The 19728-nt window shown below is 38.0% G+C and overlaps 1 protein-coding gene across 1 annotated transcript in view; it reads left to right on the plus strand.

Annotated features, from left to right (window-relative positions):
• The first annotated feature begins 1362 nt into the window (after nt 1–1362).
• The window catches only part of SHCBP1L (SHC binding and spindle associated 1 like), a 51251-nt gene continuing 32885 nt past the window's right edge, over nt 1363–19728 (plus strand). Inside the window, exons 1-5 of the mRNA XM_082616316.1 lie at nt 1363–1892; nt 3658–3807; nt 12494–12708; nt 13632–13718; nt 13787–14005. Of these exons, the coding sequence (XP_082472442.1) occupies nt 1485–1892; nt 3658–3807; nt 12494–12708; nt 13632–13718; nt 13787–14005 (1079 nt within the window). The 5' untranslated portion in view covers nt 1363–1484. The remainder of the gene's footprint in view (nt 1893–3657; nt 3808–12493; nt 12709–13631; nt 13719–13786; nt 14006–19728) is intronic.

The raw sequence follows: 19728 nt of genomic DNA on the forward strand, positions 1-19728 counted from the left end.
TATATGTGTATACTTATATATGTATATATATTTTTATCATGGTCCTTACCAAACACAATCATCTATTCACCTACCTGCACCCTTCACTACGATTATGAGGATAAGAATTTTGTCTTTTATTTCTGTGACTTGGCATTTATGCATTGCCTGGCACATAGCAGGTTCCTAACAAATATTTGTTTTCTTTCTCTTTTTTTGGTGGGAGGTTGTTGTTGTTTTCGAACTTCTGACTAAGACAAGTGGTCTCTATTATTCTGAACCTAAGAATAAAAAACCCAAATTTTATTAAAAACAAACTTTTTCAAGAGATGCTTGTGTAACTGATTTTACTTTTGGTGAGTAAAATCTACAGTGTGGGATCATTTTTAAAAAAAAATCCAGGACTTCTGAAAAAAGAAATAAACTTAGCGTTAAACATGATGAATGTTGTAATTATTCCCTGAACCATAGTTACACGATATTAATACTAATATTTTCCTCAAAATAAACTCCAAATTTAACACAGTGTCCTTCCAGATCAGGGGGAAGGCAGGCAGGTGTTTCCCCAAGGGTGTTCCTCTCCGTGGGTGCTGTCAGCCCCAATGCAGTATTTCACAGCTAGACTGTAAACAAAAGTTATTCCAGTTGGCTCAACGTACATTCAATAGTAAAATCACAGAAACGAATGGTCTCTGTTCTCCAAAGTATTATCTTGAGCAGACTTTTATTGTGAAAGTGTTATAGTTTGCACACATTACTCCCAGCTGGAAATTTGCGTCCAGTTTAACAGTTACATAATATAATCTTTCACGTGAGAATTTTGAGCAACACAATAGGGGCATGAAAATAGACTAACCTATCCTTCTTGGCAGAAAGTGTCTTGCTTAAAATGTAAAAGAAAATTTATTTTGGGAACCCTGTGAATATGTTGGAGGAAACCTACGTCGTTGGATTTGACACTGGAGTTTCCTCTAGTAATAACCAGAAAGTTGTAGTTATCATCACCACCCAGTATAAAAATAAATTTTCCTCCAGGCTGTGTTTGTGCAGACACGCGTGTGTAGAGGGTTAGGTACCACCTACATTCGTTAGGTCATGAGGACCTGGAGGGTAACGCACAATCACCCTGAAGACGTGTGAGGACCCCATGAAAACCCTCCATGGGGAGAGAATTCTGTCTCTGGATGGTTCTGAGGTGAGCAGGGTGAGGTTAGAGCCAGCGCCCGCGGAGTCCGCATCATCTAGTGGCGCCCCTCCCCCGCCCGCCAACAGCTGGCCCAGAACCTTCCTTCCCCCGCGCCCCGTCGCGCCCCACAGTATCCCTACCCACCTCCAAGCCCCAGAACCACCCGCGACACCCGGACCCGCGCCCACCACCCCATCCCCCAACTCCCTCCAGGCCGGATCCCCTAGAGCCGTCGCGCTCGTTGCTCGCCCATTGGCCCGCGCGATCCGGGCGGGAAAAGCGACTAACGGCTGCCGCTGGCCCGCAGGGTGCTGAGGAGATGGCGTCGGGATCCAGAGTCACGGTGCCTGAAGACTCGGTCCGGACCGTCAGCCCCGGCCGGCGAGGCAAGAAGGCTGTCTCCGCGCTCACCGGGGACTCAGTGGAGGCGGGGACCCTGAAGAGCGCCGCGTCTGCCGTGCGGTCAGTGGTGGCCTCCCCTCGCCCCGTGAGGCGGAAAGCCGACCGGGAGGCGGCCCAGAGGCGGCCCCAGCTCCTGCCGGGCTCTCAGGACGAGGGTCGGGGACAGGGGCCTGAGGAGGAGGAAGAAGAGCCCCTTCTGTCAGTGCCGGAGGAGGATGACAAGAAGGCGCAGCCACTGCCCCCAGTCTGCGTGTCCCCCATGAGGGGGATGTGGCGGGAGGAGAAGGTGGCGCTGTATTGCGACGAGGTGCTGCAGGGCTGCAAGGTGAGGAGGAGAAGAAAACGGATGGGAATCCAGCACCGAGGGACTCGGGTTTTCCTCCTATGCTGATGGGGGTACAGAGGGCACAAAGAAACCCTGCATTTCAAAAAGTAAATTTACTCCACACTTCCAGGGCTTCCACCTTGTTGGAGGTTCCCAGGCCCTGTTAAAGGAGTTCCAATTCGATTTTCCTTCAAACAGATCACATAGTGTTTTCTGGTTTTCTGAGAGGTTATCAGTGCCCAGGTATGCATCTTAGTGTTTTCATTAACAATCTGTGCCCAAGCATAAGGATAAGATTACTTAGCCTTGACTTTTACACTACAATAACTCAAAACGTTTACACTTTAAGAGTGGTTCCCAGCCATCAGTCTAGGATGTGGAATGAGGTTTTGTAAAGAAGATACATGCCTGGTAACACTGAATAGAGCAAATATTGTTTTTTCTAACCTTTTTTTTTTTTTAAGTTATAGCAGAAGAATTTGTTTACAAGGGTTTCATTGCACCGATGTTTATAAAATTTAAAAACTAGAAACTAAATTTCCAACTATGGGGGCTGTAAAGAACTTGTGGTGGCTTCACGTAATGAAAAATCATGCATCAGTAAAAATTATGTTTTCAGAAACTATAGATATGCTTATGCTATAATGCTAAGGAAAAAAAATCAGAAGACAAAACATAGGCTTCATATGTATGGATGAATATATGCATAGAAAAAAGACTGGAAGGAAATGCACCAAAATATCAACAATGGTTATTCTGGCTGTCAGGATTAGGGGGTGGTTTTTGTTTTCCTTATATTATCTGTATTTTGCAGATTTTCTGTAGGTTAACCATATTTTATAATCAGAAGAAAAAATTTTAAAATACTGTTACCATAAAACTAGAATGGTATTTAATGACCAACTTATATTTGATATTCGGGGTTGGAGAAGGCTAGACCTCTTAAAGGCAATTGAAAAACATTTATATAAATCACAGTGTCATTGATCAGTCAGGGTCTAATGACTGAGTTTCATAATAGTTTATATTATTTATCATCCTGAGGTCACTGAATTGAAATGTAGAAAATCAAATGGGCAGATATTTATTGAATGCTTAATACGCTCATTTGTTTTATAGAGTGGATTTCTATTTTAAATTTTTATGTACTGAATAAATTTTAAATAAAGTCAATACATCTTTAAAGTTCAGAAAAAATCATTACTAAGTATTTTAACACGATAATAACTATGTTTTAATATGTATAATTACAGTATATTTTTTGCTCAGTGGATTAATAAAACAAATTACTTAAAACATAATAAGTAGATGTCTCATCTCTGAATTACTCTATTGAGTGAATAGATCTCTTTTAAATTTATTTAATTTAATTTATTTATTTATTTATTTTTTGCAGTACGCGGGCCTCCCACTGCCGTGGCCTCTCCCATTGCGGAGCACAGGCTCCGGATGCGCAGGCTCAGCGGCCATGGCTCACGGGCCCAGCCACTCCGCGGCATGTGGGATCTTCCCGGACCGGGGCCCGAACCTGTGTCCCCTGCATTGGCAGGCGGACTCTCAACCACTGCGCCACCAGGGAAGCCCTATTTTAATTTTTTAATGTTTCTATTTTCCATTAAATATAGATTCAGTTAAAAATCTATTATTTCCCAGGTTTTTCATTATTTAAGTGTATATTGGTTTCATATTTAAATAGAAATCAGTAAAAAAATATATAAATCTATAATTTCATATATTTATATGTATCTGTTTTTTCTTTTGCTAGGCAGAAGATGCTGATGATGCTATGAGTAAATACCTATCAGAAAAATTAAAGTTGAAAGGCAAATGGCTTGGAGTCTGGAAAACTAATCCTGAGTTATTCTTTGTGAAATATGAAGAAGCTTCTATTTCTTTTGTTGGTATACTGGTTGAGGTAAATAATTTTCACCTGATCCTTGTTCTTTGAGTGAAATTATCAGTTCTTTTTAAGACCAAAATGTAACCTTATTAATTTGAGGCTTTGATACTTAAACAATGGTTGACAAAAGTTTACTTCTATTTTAAGTTTCTAAGCAAATTAATAGTGTAAAAAGAAGGTAAGGAGGGATATTAGCACCCATTTACCTATAAACAGTTGTCATTAAATCAAATCTAGTAGTATTACATAATATTTATTAGCCTAGTTTCAATTGCTCAAATAACATAAAAATAACTAAAGTGCATTTCTTAAAATTTAGTAACTTAGGCTTTAATTAACTTGGGTCTTTTTTCCCCATCATTTCTCTTTAATCTTCATTTATCTGAATTATGAGGTTTAGTTACATTAGGAAAGAAAAAAATAGATCAGAAAACTATTGGTAAAATTTGAAATATTTTCCTTCGAAAAGTGCCCTTTTAGTATAATACATCCACTTCCAAACCTTTAGCTGATACAATTTTGCTTTTATAAGTCTATACGTTAAATACTGTAGCATATTTGACATCATAAATTCGATTCACTTAAAGGTTAATTATCCTTGTATAGAAATCAATATTTACAATCACAAATGGTACCCCTGTTTCAGATAGATATTTCAAATCTGTGGTTTTGGTGACAAGAAAAATTTGTGTTTGGAACTCATTACATTGCACACTGCCTGAAAACAATTCAATTCTGTGTTATATGGAAGAATAAATTAGTGGTATTTTTACAGTAAAGGATGGCATATTTTCAGTCATAGATGCTACAAAAGAATATGAAAGTGTTGGGATTAATTTTCCAATAATACTCTATTTTTAGTGGTTCTTTGAGGTTTGACCAACTTCGGATTTTGAGCAGATTTTGCCTAGAACTTTCATAACTTCTTTGGGCTTTTTTCATGTGGATAAAATAAGAGGAGGTGGACTCTATAGTATCTTAAAAAATTTTTTTAACAGTATAAGTTTGGGTTTTTTCAGTCAAGTTTTATGAAGAAGTCCCACATATACAACATATTAAAGTGGAACATTTCTGATTGAAATGCGGGATGGTATCATAGCAATTGCTTGGCTTCTCTCTCAACATCACATGATAGCCCCTACATTCCATAAAACTTTTCAAGATCCCTAAAGTTACATGGAAACTCACTGGATTAGGTTATCCAAAAATTCTGTCAAGTTCTAAGATTTTACATGCAATATATTTGCTCTCTTCCTTATTCCAAAAATAACAAACAAGATTACACATAATTAGATTGCTTTAAAATCCTCTAGGAAATGCTAACATCCTTTAAACATTAGAAAGGTGGGAAGAAAAGCGAGAACAGAAGAAAAGCAGAATAACATATTGGCAGATTCTAATTCTTTGCATTACAAGGCATTGAGACTAGTTCTTGGGACCTCTTAAGATTGTGCTGCACAATTCAGATTTGGTGGTTTTGTCTGCCTCTACTTCTTTAGTCTTACTTGGACTGAAATATCAACAGTGCTATATAATGCTCCTTGTTCTGAAGTCACGATAATTTATTCCTATGGACCTCAATCTCTGGCTTTAGCTTTAGATGCTATATTAGTTTTTCTATTGCTGCTGCAACAAATTACCACAAATTTAGTGGCTTAATATAAATTTGTTATTTTACAGTTCTATAGGAAAGAAATCTGACATGGGACTAATTGGGCTAAAATCAAGGAGTAGACAGGGCTCATTCCTTTCTGGAAGCTCTAGGGGAATATCTGTTTCCCTGTCTTTTCCAGCCTTTATAAGGTACCTGCATTCCATGACTTGTGGCCCCCTTTATCCATTTTCAAAGTCCTTCTCACAATATCTCTCCAGTTCCCTACAGTCTAGAAAGGTGCTTCCATTTTAAAAGACTCATGATTAGAATGGGCCCAACTGGGTAATCCAAGAGAACTTCCCCATCTCAATTCCTTAACCATAATTACATCTACAAAGTCCCTATTGCCTTGTAAAGTAATATATTCACAGGTTCTAAGTATTAGGGGACCATTTGAGGGCCATTATTCTGCCTAATACAGATCCATACAACAAAGAAAAAAAACTTGGAAATATAATATTTGATTGGAAGGAAATCTACCATATCCTTCTTTGTTACAAAGTGGGCCAAATATTAAGGAAACTTTTTTATAACCTCCGTAGAAAGCAATTTGGTAAAATATATTAAGAACTTTAAAACGGTTTATTTGTTGTAAGTCAGTTATTTCTCAATAAAGTCCTGGAAGAAATAAAAATAGTAATAAATAAATAGACCCCACTGCACAGAAAAATAAATAAAAATAAAAATTAAAATGTTCATCTTATTTCTAGAAATTCATTCTATAGAAATCATAAATGTAGAAAAAGATTTATGTATTTAAGGTAATCAAGTCATTTTTATAAAATTAAAAATTGGGAAGACCATAAAAGTTTAATAATAGGATATGGGTCAAATAAATGATAATATATTCATAAGATAGAATATCATGTAGTTATAAAACTTATGATAACAAAAAAACTCTTAATGATTTGGAACGTGCTCATTGTGTACATAAAGTAAAACAGAAGACACAAAACTAAATATACAGTATGATCCAACGAAGTATATAGGAATAAAACTGGAAGATAAAGAGCAAAAGGTTAACAGTGATTATCTCTGATGACAGAATTTTGGTTGATTTTTAAAAATTTTGTAAAAAAAGCATGTCTAGTCACCATCAGTAAGCTTTCTTGGACAACATGCTTTAAAATTTTGTTTATATCCCTTGATGAAGGCTTAGAGAATCTTTAATTTGAAGATGTTTAAGGGCATTCTCAGTGGATTCTGGAAATTGGTTATTTACCTGATTCTGCTATATCATAGTTGTAAAGAGGAAATAGTAACTTAGAGCTGTGCTCAACATTCACAGCTTGCATCGTGGCTATTTCCACACACTCCCAACTCCAGTAATAGGCCCCTTCGTTTTAAAGCCTGTATTAAAACTTGGTGATCTCTAGACCTGCTGGACAGCTTTTGGGATCTCCCTCCATCATCATCCTAGAAATTTCTTTCATCGTTCTCTTTTGTAAATAACCTATTTCCCCCAATTCCTTTTTTCTTAGTTTATTCTCTCATTTTGGCCAAGGATCTTATCCTAATAGCTTCACGGGTAAGGGCACAAAGTAGATAAAATTTTTGTGATATTGTGTGCTTGAAAATATCTTTACAGATCTTCAAGTTTATTTGACAGATTAACTGGGTACACAAATTCTACGTTTGATTTCATGCCCAGAATTTGTAAAATTCTATTTCATTGTCTTCAAACTTCCAGTGTAGCTGGTTGAGAATCCAGTGTCACTGATTCTTTGATGATATATATATATATAGATAGATAGATATAGATATAAAATATATGTATATATTTTTGTGGTTGTGTTGAGCCTTCGTTGCTGCGCATGGGCTTTCTCGAGTTGCAGCGAGAAGGGACTACTGTTCGTTATGGTGCACAGGCTTCTCATTGCAGTGGCTTCTCTTGTTGCGGAGCAACAGGCTCTAGGCTTGCGGGCTTCAGTAGTTGTGGTGCTTGGGCTCAGTAGTTGTGGCTCGCGGGCTTAGGTGCTCTGTGGCATGTGGGATCTTCCTGGACCAACACTCGAACCTGTGTCCCCTGCATTGGCAGGCAGACTCTTAATCACTGTGCCACTAGGGAAGTCCAGATGATATATTTTTTCCTGTCTGAAAACTTGTAGTATCTTCTCTTATAATATTGTCCCCAGAGTCCTCCACCAAAATGATAGCAAAGGAATTTTTTAAAAGGTACCCAAGGACAAGAGATAGAAAAGTAGACAATAGCAATTTAGAAGGTGTAAAACATATAAATAAATCACAGCTGACTTAGTAGAGCTAAGAAAGTTGAATTCTGTTTACAGCAGGGAAAGCCAAAAAAAAAAAAAAAAAAAACCACTTGATTTACACTGCATAACCCCAAAGGCTTAGGAATTGACTGTACTTAGAACTTGAATTGGGTTGAAGATGGAGCTTGAATTCAAGAAGAATTGCTTGAAAGCTATTTAAGAAACAGAGACTTCCCTTCCAGGAAGATGGAGTAGACAAACTTTTCCCTATTCTTCCTATCAAGTACAGCTAAAAACCCTGGATTATATGTATAAATAAACATAAGACTCTGAAAGTTGGAGAGAAGGCAGATTGTCTAGGGACCTTGTGACACAAGGAATGACATGATGATGAGTTCCCTGGGCTTTGCTTCATATATCCTAGACTGTGTACCAGAGGAGCTGGAAATCTGGAAACACCAACAGGTGTAGGAAAAAAAATTAAAAATTCCCCTCAAAAGCCTGCTTTCTCTAGTCAAAGCCAAACAATACAGAAAAAAAACTGCTGCTCTTCACTCCCATCTTGTAAGAAAAGACAAAGTGAAGAACCTACACTTCCACCCTTGCCAAGTTGTAACAAGGCACACTAACCCCACTCCCAGAGTGGTGTTAGAGAAGATCTAGTGGGAAGAAAATGGGGAGCTGGGTGATAAGGAACTTTCCCTGCCTCCCATGGTGTCAGTGTAGACTACATGGGAAGCCCAAACTACTACCCCCACTGGTAAAGGGACTCCTTCCACTTCCTGGAAGGATGATGTCAGAAAAGGTCTAGTGGAGAATCAGAACTTTCACTACCACCCCCATGATGTTAGTGGAGACAACATAGGGAGAAGTAATGAGGTGCTCTCCTCTCTCTCAGCCAGGGTGGTATCAGTGGAGGCCTAATAGAGAACCTGAACTCCCACCCCTGAATAACGGTAATGAACACCCCCCTCACCCTCCAGTGTCAACAGAGGTTGAGCAGAGAATCTGGACTTCCATCCCCATCTGGCAGTAACAAAGCCCCTTTTCCATGCCGGATTGGTGTCAGAAGAGGACTGATAAAATAAAAGATTTAAATAAAATCAATACTCAATGTAATACACAAAATGTCCAGGTTTCAATAGAAAATTACTTGTCATCACTCTCAATCACTTCTAAGACCCAGGAAGATCTCAACTTGAATGAGATAAACCAATAGACCTCAACACTGAGATGACACAAATGTTAGAATTATCTGACAAGGATTTTAAAGCAGCCATCATAAGAATGCATCAATGAGCAATTATGAACACATGCGAAATGAAAAAATAGGTCTTGGCAAAGAAATAGAAAGTAAGTAAATGAAAGATATAAAGAAAATGAAATGAAAGATGTAAAGAAAAACCAAAACAAAGTTTTAGAACTAAAACTAAAAAATATATAGTAACTGCAATTAAAAACTCAGTGGATGTGCTCAACAACAGAATGAAGACAGAGGAAACAATCAGTAAACTTGAAGGTAGAATAATAGAAATGACCTAACTGAACACCCGAGAGAAAATAGATGAAAAAAAACCCCAAAACCAAAAAATAAACAAATAAAAAATGGAGCCTCAAGGCCATGTTAGACTATAACAATTCATGTCTTCAGAGTCCTAGAAGAAAAGATTGGGCTGAAAAAAATATTCAAAGAAATAATGGCTGAAATTCCCCAAATTTGGCAAAAGACATAAACCTACAGATTTAAGAAGGTGGCTTGAGAAGCATGGTTAAAAATGGGAGTATCCCACTGAAAAAAAGATTGTGATACTTCATTGGTACTGAATGTTAGGATCCTCTGCCTTCTACCCTGATTCTCCTTCTAGAACACAGGCAGCTAAGGCATATCTCTCTAGGAATTAGAGTTGAAAGATTCTTATATGATCAGTTCAAAAGAAAAGATCTAAAGATACTGATATATGAAGTTCCCATGGAAAGAACCTGGGCAGAACATCTTACAGTGGATCCATAGTAGACTTGTTCCACATAGACCTTCCAATTACCTTTATAGTACTCAACTCTTAAATATGAGCAGACAGCCAAGGGTCACCAGACATTTGAGGAAACTTTAATATCAAAACAGTGGTTAAAACAGCAGAAAAGAAGACATTTGGAAGAAACAGATGACAGGGAGAAGAAAAACACACACACATATATATAAAACTATTAATATTCTCAGAAAGAAGAGACAAGCTAAAGCATTCATGAAACAAGAACTGGATCCTGTATGATGGGAAAATTCCAAGAAAGAAAGAGAGCTTTTGGAAAATAAAAATACAACAGCAAGTGAAAAACTGAATAGAAGGATTAGAAGCATTGGAAGATAAAGTGGAGTAAAATCTCCCATAAAGTAGAGCCGAAGGACTAAGAAATGGAAAGGAAAGAGAGGAGAGTAGTTAGGGGATTGGGTCCAACATCCAATTAAATGTTCTAGAGAGAGAAAAGGAAGGAGGGAGGGAGGGAAGAAAAGAAGAGGAGAAGGAGAGAGAGAGAGAAATAGGAAGAGGAGAAAACAAGAACAAAGACAGAGGAAAGAAAATTGTCAAGTTGTGAAAGTTTCCTAGAACAAAAGGACATGAATTTCTACATTGAAAAGGCCCACTGATTGTCTAACACATAGTGAAATTTGAGAACACGACAGTCAAAGAGAAGATTGAGCAGGATTACAGAGAGAAAAACAATAAGTTCATATAAATGATCAAGAGGCAGAATAGCATTGGACTTCTCAAAAGTAAGTTCTTAACTTTAAAAGGCTATGTAAGTATACTGTCAACAAAAGTGATATCCTAACCTAGAATTCTATACCCAGTCACACTATCAGTTAAGTAAAAGAGTAGAAAAAAATGTTCTCTTTTCGGCCTTCCCTGGTGGCGCAGTGGTTGAGAGTCTGCCTGCCAATGCAGCGGACACGGGTTCGTGCCCCGGTCCGGGAGGATCCCACATGCCACAGAGCGGCTGGGCCCATGAGCCATGGCCGCTGAGCCTGCATGTCCGGAGCCTGTGCTCCGCAACGGGAGAGGCCACAACAGTGAGATGCCCGCGTAACGCAAAAAAAAAAAAAAAAAAATTCTCTTTTCAAGGATGTCATATAGTATACAGCCTTTTCAGGTTGGTTTCTTTCACTTAGTAATATGCATTTAAGGTTCCTCCATGTCCTTTCATGGCTTGATGGCTCATTCCTTTTTAGCACTGAATAATATTCCATTGCCTGGATGTACCACAGTTTATCCATTCATCTACTGAAGGGCATCTTGGCTGTTTCCAAGTTTGGGCAGTTATGAATAAAGCTGCTATAAGTAGCATTAGGTAAATAAAATCTACTTAAAAATAAACAATTTTATTGGAGATGTCCTTGAAAATGTTTAAAATTGATTATTGGAAGCGTATTTTTTTCAGTTTTATTGAGGTTTAACTAACAAAATTGTAGGATAGGGTGTATAACATGATGATTTTATATATATATATACCCATATACATTGTGAAAGGATTCCCTTCATTAAGTTAATTAACATATCCATCACCTCACATATTTACACCCCCCCCCTTATTTGGTGAAAACATTTAAGTTCTCTCTTAGGAAATTTCAAATATATACTACAGTGTTATCAACTATAGTCACTATGCTATATATTAGATCCTCAAACCTTATTCACCTTATAGCTGAAAGTTTGTACCCTTTTACCAACTTCTGTAATTTTAAATTTTGTGTTAATACTTAGCATAATTTATTAACTTTTAAAGCTACTGTCAACTCAGTGGTTCTCAAGCACTGATTTTCAGACATGCTGGAGGTTATCACTCTGTTGTGGTGAAATGAGACAAGTAAGCACAATATAGTGTGCTGATTATGAATCTAAATTTATTCAACCTAAGGACTTTACCTTTTTTTTTAGGACTCCATTTTTTGATTATGTCCATTCTACTTTTTTGGTACTTTATTAGCCTTTCTTTTTTTTTTTTTTTTTTTTTTTTGTGGTACGTGGGCCTCTCACTGTTGTGGCCTCTCCCGTTGCGGAGCACAGGCTCCGGACGCGCAGGCTCAGCGGCCATGGCTCACGGGCCCAGCCGCTCCGCGGCATATGGGATCCTCCCGGACCGGGGCACGAACCCGCATCCCCTGCATCGGCAGGCGGACTCTCAACCACTGCGCCACCAGGGAGGCCCTATTAGCCTTTCTTTTAAAAATAATGTAATATAGATAGTAGGATTTTTTTTAAATTTTTAAAATTTATTTTATTATTATTATTTTTTATTTTTTTCAGTATGCAGGCCTCTCACTGTTGTGGCCTCTCCCGTTGCGGAGCACAGGCTCCGGACTCGCAGGCTCAGTGGCCGTGGCTCATGGGCCCAGCCGCTCCACGGCATGTGGGATCTCCCCGGACCGGGGCACGAACCCGTGTCCCCTGCATCGGCAGGTGGACTCTCAACCACTGCGCCACCAGGGAAGCCCGATAGTAGGATTTTTAAAAACATACTTTTATGGCAAAATTAGTCCAAAAACTTTTTTTAATACTACTGTTTTATAAAATCCCAAAGTCTGGCAACTCAAATTTAGAGTAATGTGGGAGATAAGCAATTCCTCTCATGAACGTTAAAATTAATGTTGTTTAAGAATTAGTTTGAAAAATTGTGTTTATATTTTATTCAATATTGATCTATTATTTTTATGTATGTTGATTGTTAGAGAAGTCATAAAAATTTAAAAGAAGAAATTTTATAAGTAGATCATATTTGAGAAAGAATTCTTGTGGTTTACTTTCATTTATAATTACAAATTTTATAATATTTATCTTAGGTAACTTGTAAAGTACGCCAAAGCTCATCATCTTGTTTCAAAGTTACTGTTTCTGTTGCTGAGCCCTTTTCTTCTAACATTGCAAATATTCCAAGGGATTTGGTCGATGAGATTTTGGAAGAACTAGAGCATAGTGTGCCTCTCTTGGAAGTGTACCCTGTTGAAGGACAAGATTCTGATTTACATGATATTGCTTTGGCCTTGGAAGTTGTAAGGTATTAGAGGTTTTTTCTTCTGAAAGTTCAAGTTCTCATATTCAAAAAGTTAATTTAATATGTAAGTCTTGTTCATAGAGGCACTTTATTTAACTTTTACTCACTGCTGAATTCAATTTTTCTATTTTTAATGAACATACTTGTAACTTTTACTTAAAACATTCTCTCTTGTGGAATTATTATATATGGGCAGTAAGTTTGCTGTTTTTTGATCTTGCATTTTACAAAAACTGAATTTTGAACAGTTCTAGAGATAAGTAATGCTAAAGTCTAGGGAATTCCCTGGCAGTTCAATGGTTAGGACTCAGTGCTTTCATTTCCCGGGGCCCAGGTTCAGTCCCTGGTTGGGGAACTAAGATCTGGAAAGCTGCATGGCGCAGCCAAAATAACCCAAAATCCAAAAAACAAAACCACTAAATTCTGTTCATATTTAAGCATCTTAAATATATTAGATTTCATTTTTCACATTTAAAGGCATTACAAATACCTGATGTCATCATCCCCATTGTGATTGCTTCTTACAAGTTGATACAATTTGAGAGAAGCTATCCGTAAGCATAATACAGAATATTGGGGGCATGTTTTTGTTTTCCTAATGCTTCCCCAATATAAAAATATGATGATATCTCAAGTATTATTTCTTTGGTAAACAAAATCATAGCCACAATCTGTGAAATGTGGAACATGAATTTTACAATCCCACTTTAAGAAACATTATCTTATCTGTAGTAACTTGAAATAGAATGCAGATCATCTAATGTATAAAGTTTTACTTTAATATTTGTTCACTGAAAGATCATTTTGAAATATTTTTCTTAACAATTAAGATTCATATAAAGATTTCTGACATCAGAATGTCTTTTTAATTCTAAACATGTACTGGCTGATTTTGATCACTGTCATCTCAATTTGATTTATCATAGGTTTTTTTATGACTTTCTTTGGAGGGACTGGGATGATGAAGAAAGTTGTGAGAATTATACTGCCTTGATTGAAGAAAGACTTAATTTGTAAGTATAGTTAAAACATTCATCACATTATGTAAGATAAACATTGTAACTATACTGATACTTTTCAGGTGGTGTGATATACAAGATGGAACAATACCTGGTCCTATTGCACAACGTTTCAAAAATACTTTGGAGAAGTATAAAAACAAGCGAATCGAGCTCATTGAGTATCAGAGCAATATTAAAGAAGATCCATCTGCAGCAGAGGCTGTTGAATGCTGGAAAAAGTACTATGAGATAGTAATGCTCTGTGGATTATTGAAAATGTGGGAAGATTTACGCCTCAGGTAATAATTTGTTCTATTTTAAACAGAAACAAAAAGATTGCATGGTCATTCTTTTATCATATCAGTTGTCATATATGTTACCCTAATTGAAATAGATTATAAAAGTAGATGTCCAGGGCTTCCCTGGTGGCACAGTGGTTGAGAGTCCACCTGCTGATGCGGGGGACACGGGTTCGTGTCCCGGTCCAGGAGGATCCCACATGCCATGGAGCGGCTAGGCCCGTGAGCCATGGCCACTTGGCCTGCGCATCCGGAGCCTGTGCTCCGCAGTGGGAGAGGCCACAATGGTGAGAGGCCTGCGTACCAAAAAAAAAAAAAAAAAAAAAAGTAGATGTCCAATTTATAAATAAACACAAGTGCAACTACCAATATTGGAAAATTATTTTTATATTAGCTGAATTCACTGAAATCATTGTTTTGGGTTTTTTTGATGAAAAAAATCTCATAAATCTAGTCCTTTCCTTACCTTTTTTCTTTACCTTCTTAATTTTGGCCAAAGCATAAGAAAAGAGTAAGTAGACGTCATCCACATATAAAATGAAAAGTCGAGAGAGAGTTGACTAATTTGGCTGCCTCATAATTTCTTTTCTAACCAAAATAAGTTAAGTTTTTTTGATGTTAAATAAAATAATGCAGATTTAACTGGCATCCTTCTCCAGAATATTTCAAAATGTATTAAAATATTTTTACATTACTGTGCAGTAAAGTATATATTTCTGTCTTTGTTTGAAATAGAGGGGAAAGAGGAATTCTTGCTTATGACCCCAAAATTAATGGAAAATCTTGATTGGAGCCAAAGGACTTTTGGCTATTTCATACTAAGTTGTTAAGCTCCTTCCTTTGTGTTCCACTTTTACTCATTCTTTGCCTTAGGAATTCTGAGCCATATTTTACTTGTCTAACAATTAATTATTAGCCTAAATATTTTCTTTTTCTATTTTCTTTCAAGTTTGACCTTTCTTTATTTTTATTTATTTATTTATTTATTGTGGTACGCGGGCCTCTCACTGTTGTGGCCTCTCCCATTGCGGAGCACAGGCTCTGGACGCGCAGGCTCAGCGGCCATGGCTCACGGGCCCAGCTGCTCCGTGGCATGTGGGATCTTCCCGGACCGGGGCACGAACCAGTGTCCCTGGCATCGGCAGGCAGACTCTCAACCACTGCACCACCAGGGAAGCCCTCAAGTTTGACCTTAAAAAAAAAAAAATTACTTATTTGTTTATTTATTTGGTTGTGCCGGGTCTTAGTTGCAGCATGCGAACTCTTAGTTGTGGTGCGCATGTGGGATCTAGTTTCCTGACCAGGGATTGAACCCAGGCCCCTGCATTGGTAGCGTGGAGTCTTAACCACTGCACCACCAGGGAAGTCCCCAAGTTTGCCCTTTTTTTTTTTTTTTCTTTTTTTTCTTTTTTTTTTGCGGTACGCGGACCTCTCACTGTTGTGGCCTCTCCCGTTGCGGAGCACAGGCTCCGGATGCGCAGGCTCCGCGGCCATGGCTCACGGGCCCAGCCGCTCTGCGGCATGTGGGATCTTCCCGGACCGGGGCAAGAACCCGTGTCCCCTGCATCGGCAGGCGGACTCTCAACCACTGCGCCACCAGGGAAGCCCCCCCAAGTTTGCCCTTTTTAAAGATCACTAAGTATCTCATTCTAGTACCCACTTTTGATGTTTCATTGTTAGTGGGATTCCTGTGTAACAAAACCTTAGGATTACTTTGGGGAATCAGTATAGATAAGATTTTTGAAATCCACTTATCTAGAAATCCAGATTTAATGAAAGTTGAATTTTAATACAAGTTATCATCACTAGACTTTATATTCTAATGGTATAGGGCAACACAGAGTCCTCTCATCTTAAAAGTTATAATCACAGAGAATCTTATTCCAGGGGTGGTGGAGTGAGTTAATTGGTTAAACCCTTCCATAGGTAACAATTATAATATCTGGCAAAATATATTAAAAGTCTCCAAATATTTTAAGGCACTATGAAATGACCAAAAGCAACAGGAACCAGAAAAGTTTATCCTTGGAATGGGTAAGAAATGGGAACTTGTGGCATTCTAGTCTGAGGGTCATCACCAGTTCTCATAGCCCAGGCAGCAAAAAAAAATGGCATCTTACTGTTTCAAGGTGACAAAGGACAGTGCTGGCAGAGCAGCTGGAAATTTAGTTGGGATAGTCTGAAAGTGAGAGAGCTGCAAAAGCAGTGAGACCCAAAATTTGAGCATAAACTCTGCTCAGATCCTTGGCTGTCCACTAAACTTTGCTAGCAATGGCAGGGGAGAGAAATCTGGGAACTCTGCTAAATAAGGAAGTATAAGAGCGAAACATGGAAGGTGAGAGAACTGAGCAGAGATGTCAGCTGCTACATACCTCAAGGAAAACATTTTGCATTTTGAGGCCAGGCAAGTTAACTGCCTGCTAAAATACAAGACTAACAATCCTCAGAAGAACATAATACAGAGTTACCAGAATATATTATCCAAAATCTCCAGTGTTCAACCCAAAATTAATAGATATGCAAAGAAACCAGAAATTTAGATCTATCCTCAGGAAAAAAAGAAGTTAATAGAATCTGATTTTGGGTGGGGCCAGATGTTAGATTTGTCAGACAAAGACTTCAAAGCAGCTGTTATAACTATATCAGAGAACTAAAGGAAAGCATAGTGTTAATAATTATACAGAGAATCTCAACAGAGAAATGAAAACTATAAAATAGAACCAAGGATTTCCAGATTCAGCTCTGACATGCAAAGAGCTTGTGAGTTATCATTCCTATCCTTACAACAAGAAAAAAGCTGAACAAACTTGAAAATTACTTTCTTGGAACTATCAGAGAGCTGAGGTCACAGGACAAACTGCCACCCTGAAATCTGGAGAAAGGTAAGAGTCACAGCTAAGATTTGCTTACCTTGAACAGAATCCGCTAGAGCCATAAATTGTAAACGACTTAAATGGTAATTTTGATAGATTGCTGGAGGCTGAATGTTAACGGAGTATGAGAGAAACTCCTGGGGAGCTGCAGTTCTTAGGGAGACCTCATACCTTTGTGGGGTTTTACCTCCAGGAGTCTCACTAGGTTCTCAGGTGAAGAGCCAAGAAAAATCCCATTATGACTGTGGCAGGTTGAAGGGAAAAGTAACCATTGTGAAATATACCCTGAGCATTCTCCATAACGAAGATCTATTCTCCAGGGGAAAAGACTTTACCAGAGCTTTTTCCCACCTAGAGGAAGGGCATTTCCCTGACTCTAGCCCCATCTAGCCTTCAAGTCTGGGGAAAGAGGGGACTAAGAAACACTTGTGAAGGTCACAGTTTGGTGATATAGACTCAGTAAAAGCCTGAAAATCAATCATAAGAATATAGAACACTTCCTCTCTGCCGAAATTTAAAACCACACCAACAGGATTCCAGTATAACTGGATTATAGTTAAAAGACCTGTAAGACACAGACTCTTCCAAGAGTAGTTTTAAAGGAAGAGGAGGAGACAGAAATATGGAAACTACAGGAATTTGAAGCCTCTGCCACCTAAAGCTACAACAAAGAAATACAGGCTACCTCCTGGTTGGATTAATATAAAACCTCACACTAAAAGCCTATCTACTTCACTTCCTATTAGCCAATACATCATACGTGGGTTTCAACAAAAAATTATAAGATATGCTAAAAGGCAAGAAAAAACTAAGTCTGAAGAGGGAAAGCAAGCATCAGAACCAGACTCAAGTATGATTTTGGGATTAACCAAACAGGAAATTTAAAATAGCTATGATTGGGACTTCCCTGGCAGTCCAGTGGTTAGGACTGTGTGCTTCCACTGCAGGGGGCACAGGTTCAATCCCTGGTCAGGGAACTAAGATCCCTCATGCCGTGCAGTACAGCCAAAAAGAAAAAAAAAAAAAAAGCTATGATTAATATGTTAAAGACTTTAATGGAAAAAAAGTACACAACCTGCAAGAACAGATGGATAATATAAGCAGAAGATGGAATCTGTAAGAACAAATTAAAAGATCATGCTAGAAATCAAAGACACTGTAAATAGAAATGAAGAATACCTTTGAAGGACTCACCAGTAGATGGGACACAACTGAGGAAAGAATCAGAAAGCTTGAAGATATGTCAATTGCATTGTCTCAAACTGAAATGCAAAGAGAAAAAATAATGAAAAAACAACAAAACATCCAAAAACTGTGGAACAGTTTCAAAGAATGTAGCATATGTGTAATTGGAATACCAGAAGAGAAAAGGGAAATGCAGCAGAAAAAAAATTTAAATTAATAATGGTGAAAATTTTCCAAGTTAAATGCAGACACCAAGCCACAGATTCAGGAAGCTTAGAGAACACCAAGCAGGATAAATACCCCCAAATTGTATAAATAGGCATATTATATTTAAACTGAAGAAAACCAAAGATAAAGAAAAAATCTTGAAAGAAGCCTGGGGGGTAAGGAAACCCTACCTATAGGTGAACAAGAATGAGAAATACAATGGGCTCCTTATAAGAAACCATGTAAACAAGATGATAGTGGAGTGAAATATTCAAAGTGTTGAAAGAAAACCACCATCCTAGAATTCTATGTCTAGTGAAATTATCCTTCAAAAGTGAAGGCGAATAGCTTCCTTAGACAAAAAAAAAAAAAAAAAAAAAAAAAAAGAAGAAGAGCAAACTAACAAAAACCAAAGGAATTTGTCACCAATAGATTGGCCTTGCAAGAAAGGCTAATGGAAGTTCTTCAGGGAGAAGAAAAATTATTAAAGGTCAGAAACTCAGATCTACTTATACAAAAGAAGAGCTTTGGAGGAGGAATAAATGAAGGTAAAATCTTTTCTTTTTCTTATTCTCAATAGATCTCTATCAATCTAAAAGATAACTGTTTAAAGTAATAGTAGTTATGATGGTATTGGGTGGTAAAATAAGTGACAGTAATATCATAAGGGATAGGAGGGGAGAAATGGGGGTACTCTGTTAAAAGGTACCTGTACTATACATGAAGTAGTATAGTGTTATTTGATGGTGGACTTAGTTTAAAATGTATATTGCCATCTATAGGGCAAACACTTAAAAAACTTTTTAAAATAATTGATATGTTAAGAGGGAAGATAAAATGGAATCACTAAATGCTCAACTAAAACTAGAGGAGACAAAAAGGAGGTACAACAAATAGAAAACTGTTGCAAGTGTAGTAGATATTAATTTAACGATATCAATAATTACTTTATTTATTTTATTTTATTTTATTTTTTTTTAGCGGTATGCGGGCCTCTCACTGTTGTGGCCTCTCCCGTTGCGGAGCACAGGCTCCGGACGCGCAGGCTCAGCAGCCATGGCTCACAGGCCCAGCCGCTCCACGGCATGTGGGATCTTCCCAGACCGGGGCACGAACCCGTATCCCCTGCATCGGCAGGCGGACTCTCAACCACTGCGCCACCAGGGAAGCCCCTATTTTTTTTTAATATTTATTTTTATTTATTTGGCTGGGCTGCATCCTAGTTGTGGCATGCGGGATCTTTTTAGTTGTGGCATGTGGGGTCTTTAGTTGCATCAGGCGACCTCTTAGTTGCAGCATGTGGGACCTAGTTCCTGGACCTGGCATTGAACCCAGGCCCCCGGCATTGGGAGCACGGAGTCTTAGCCACTGGATCACCAGGGAAGTCCCTCAATAATTACTTTAAATGTGAATGATCTAAATACATAAATCAAAAGATAAGCGATTGTCAAAGCGGAT

The sequence above is a fragment of the Mesoplodon mirus genome, assembly GCF_964341445.2.
Source record: "Mesoplodon mirus genome assembly, chromosome: 3".
In the NCBI taxonomy this organism is placed as follows: domain Eukaryota; kingdom Metazoa; phylum Chordata; class Mammalia; order Artiodactyla; family Ziphiidae; genus Mesoplodon; species Mesoplodon mirus.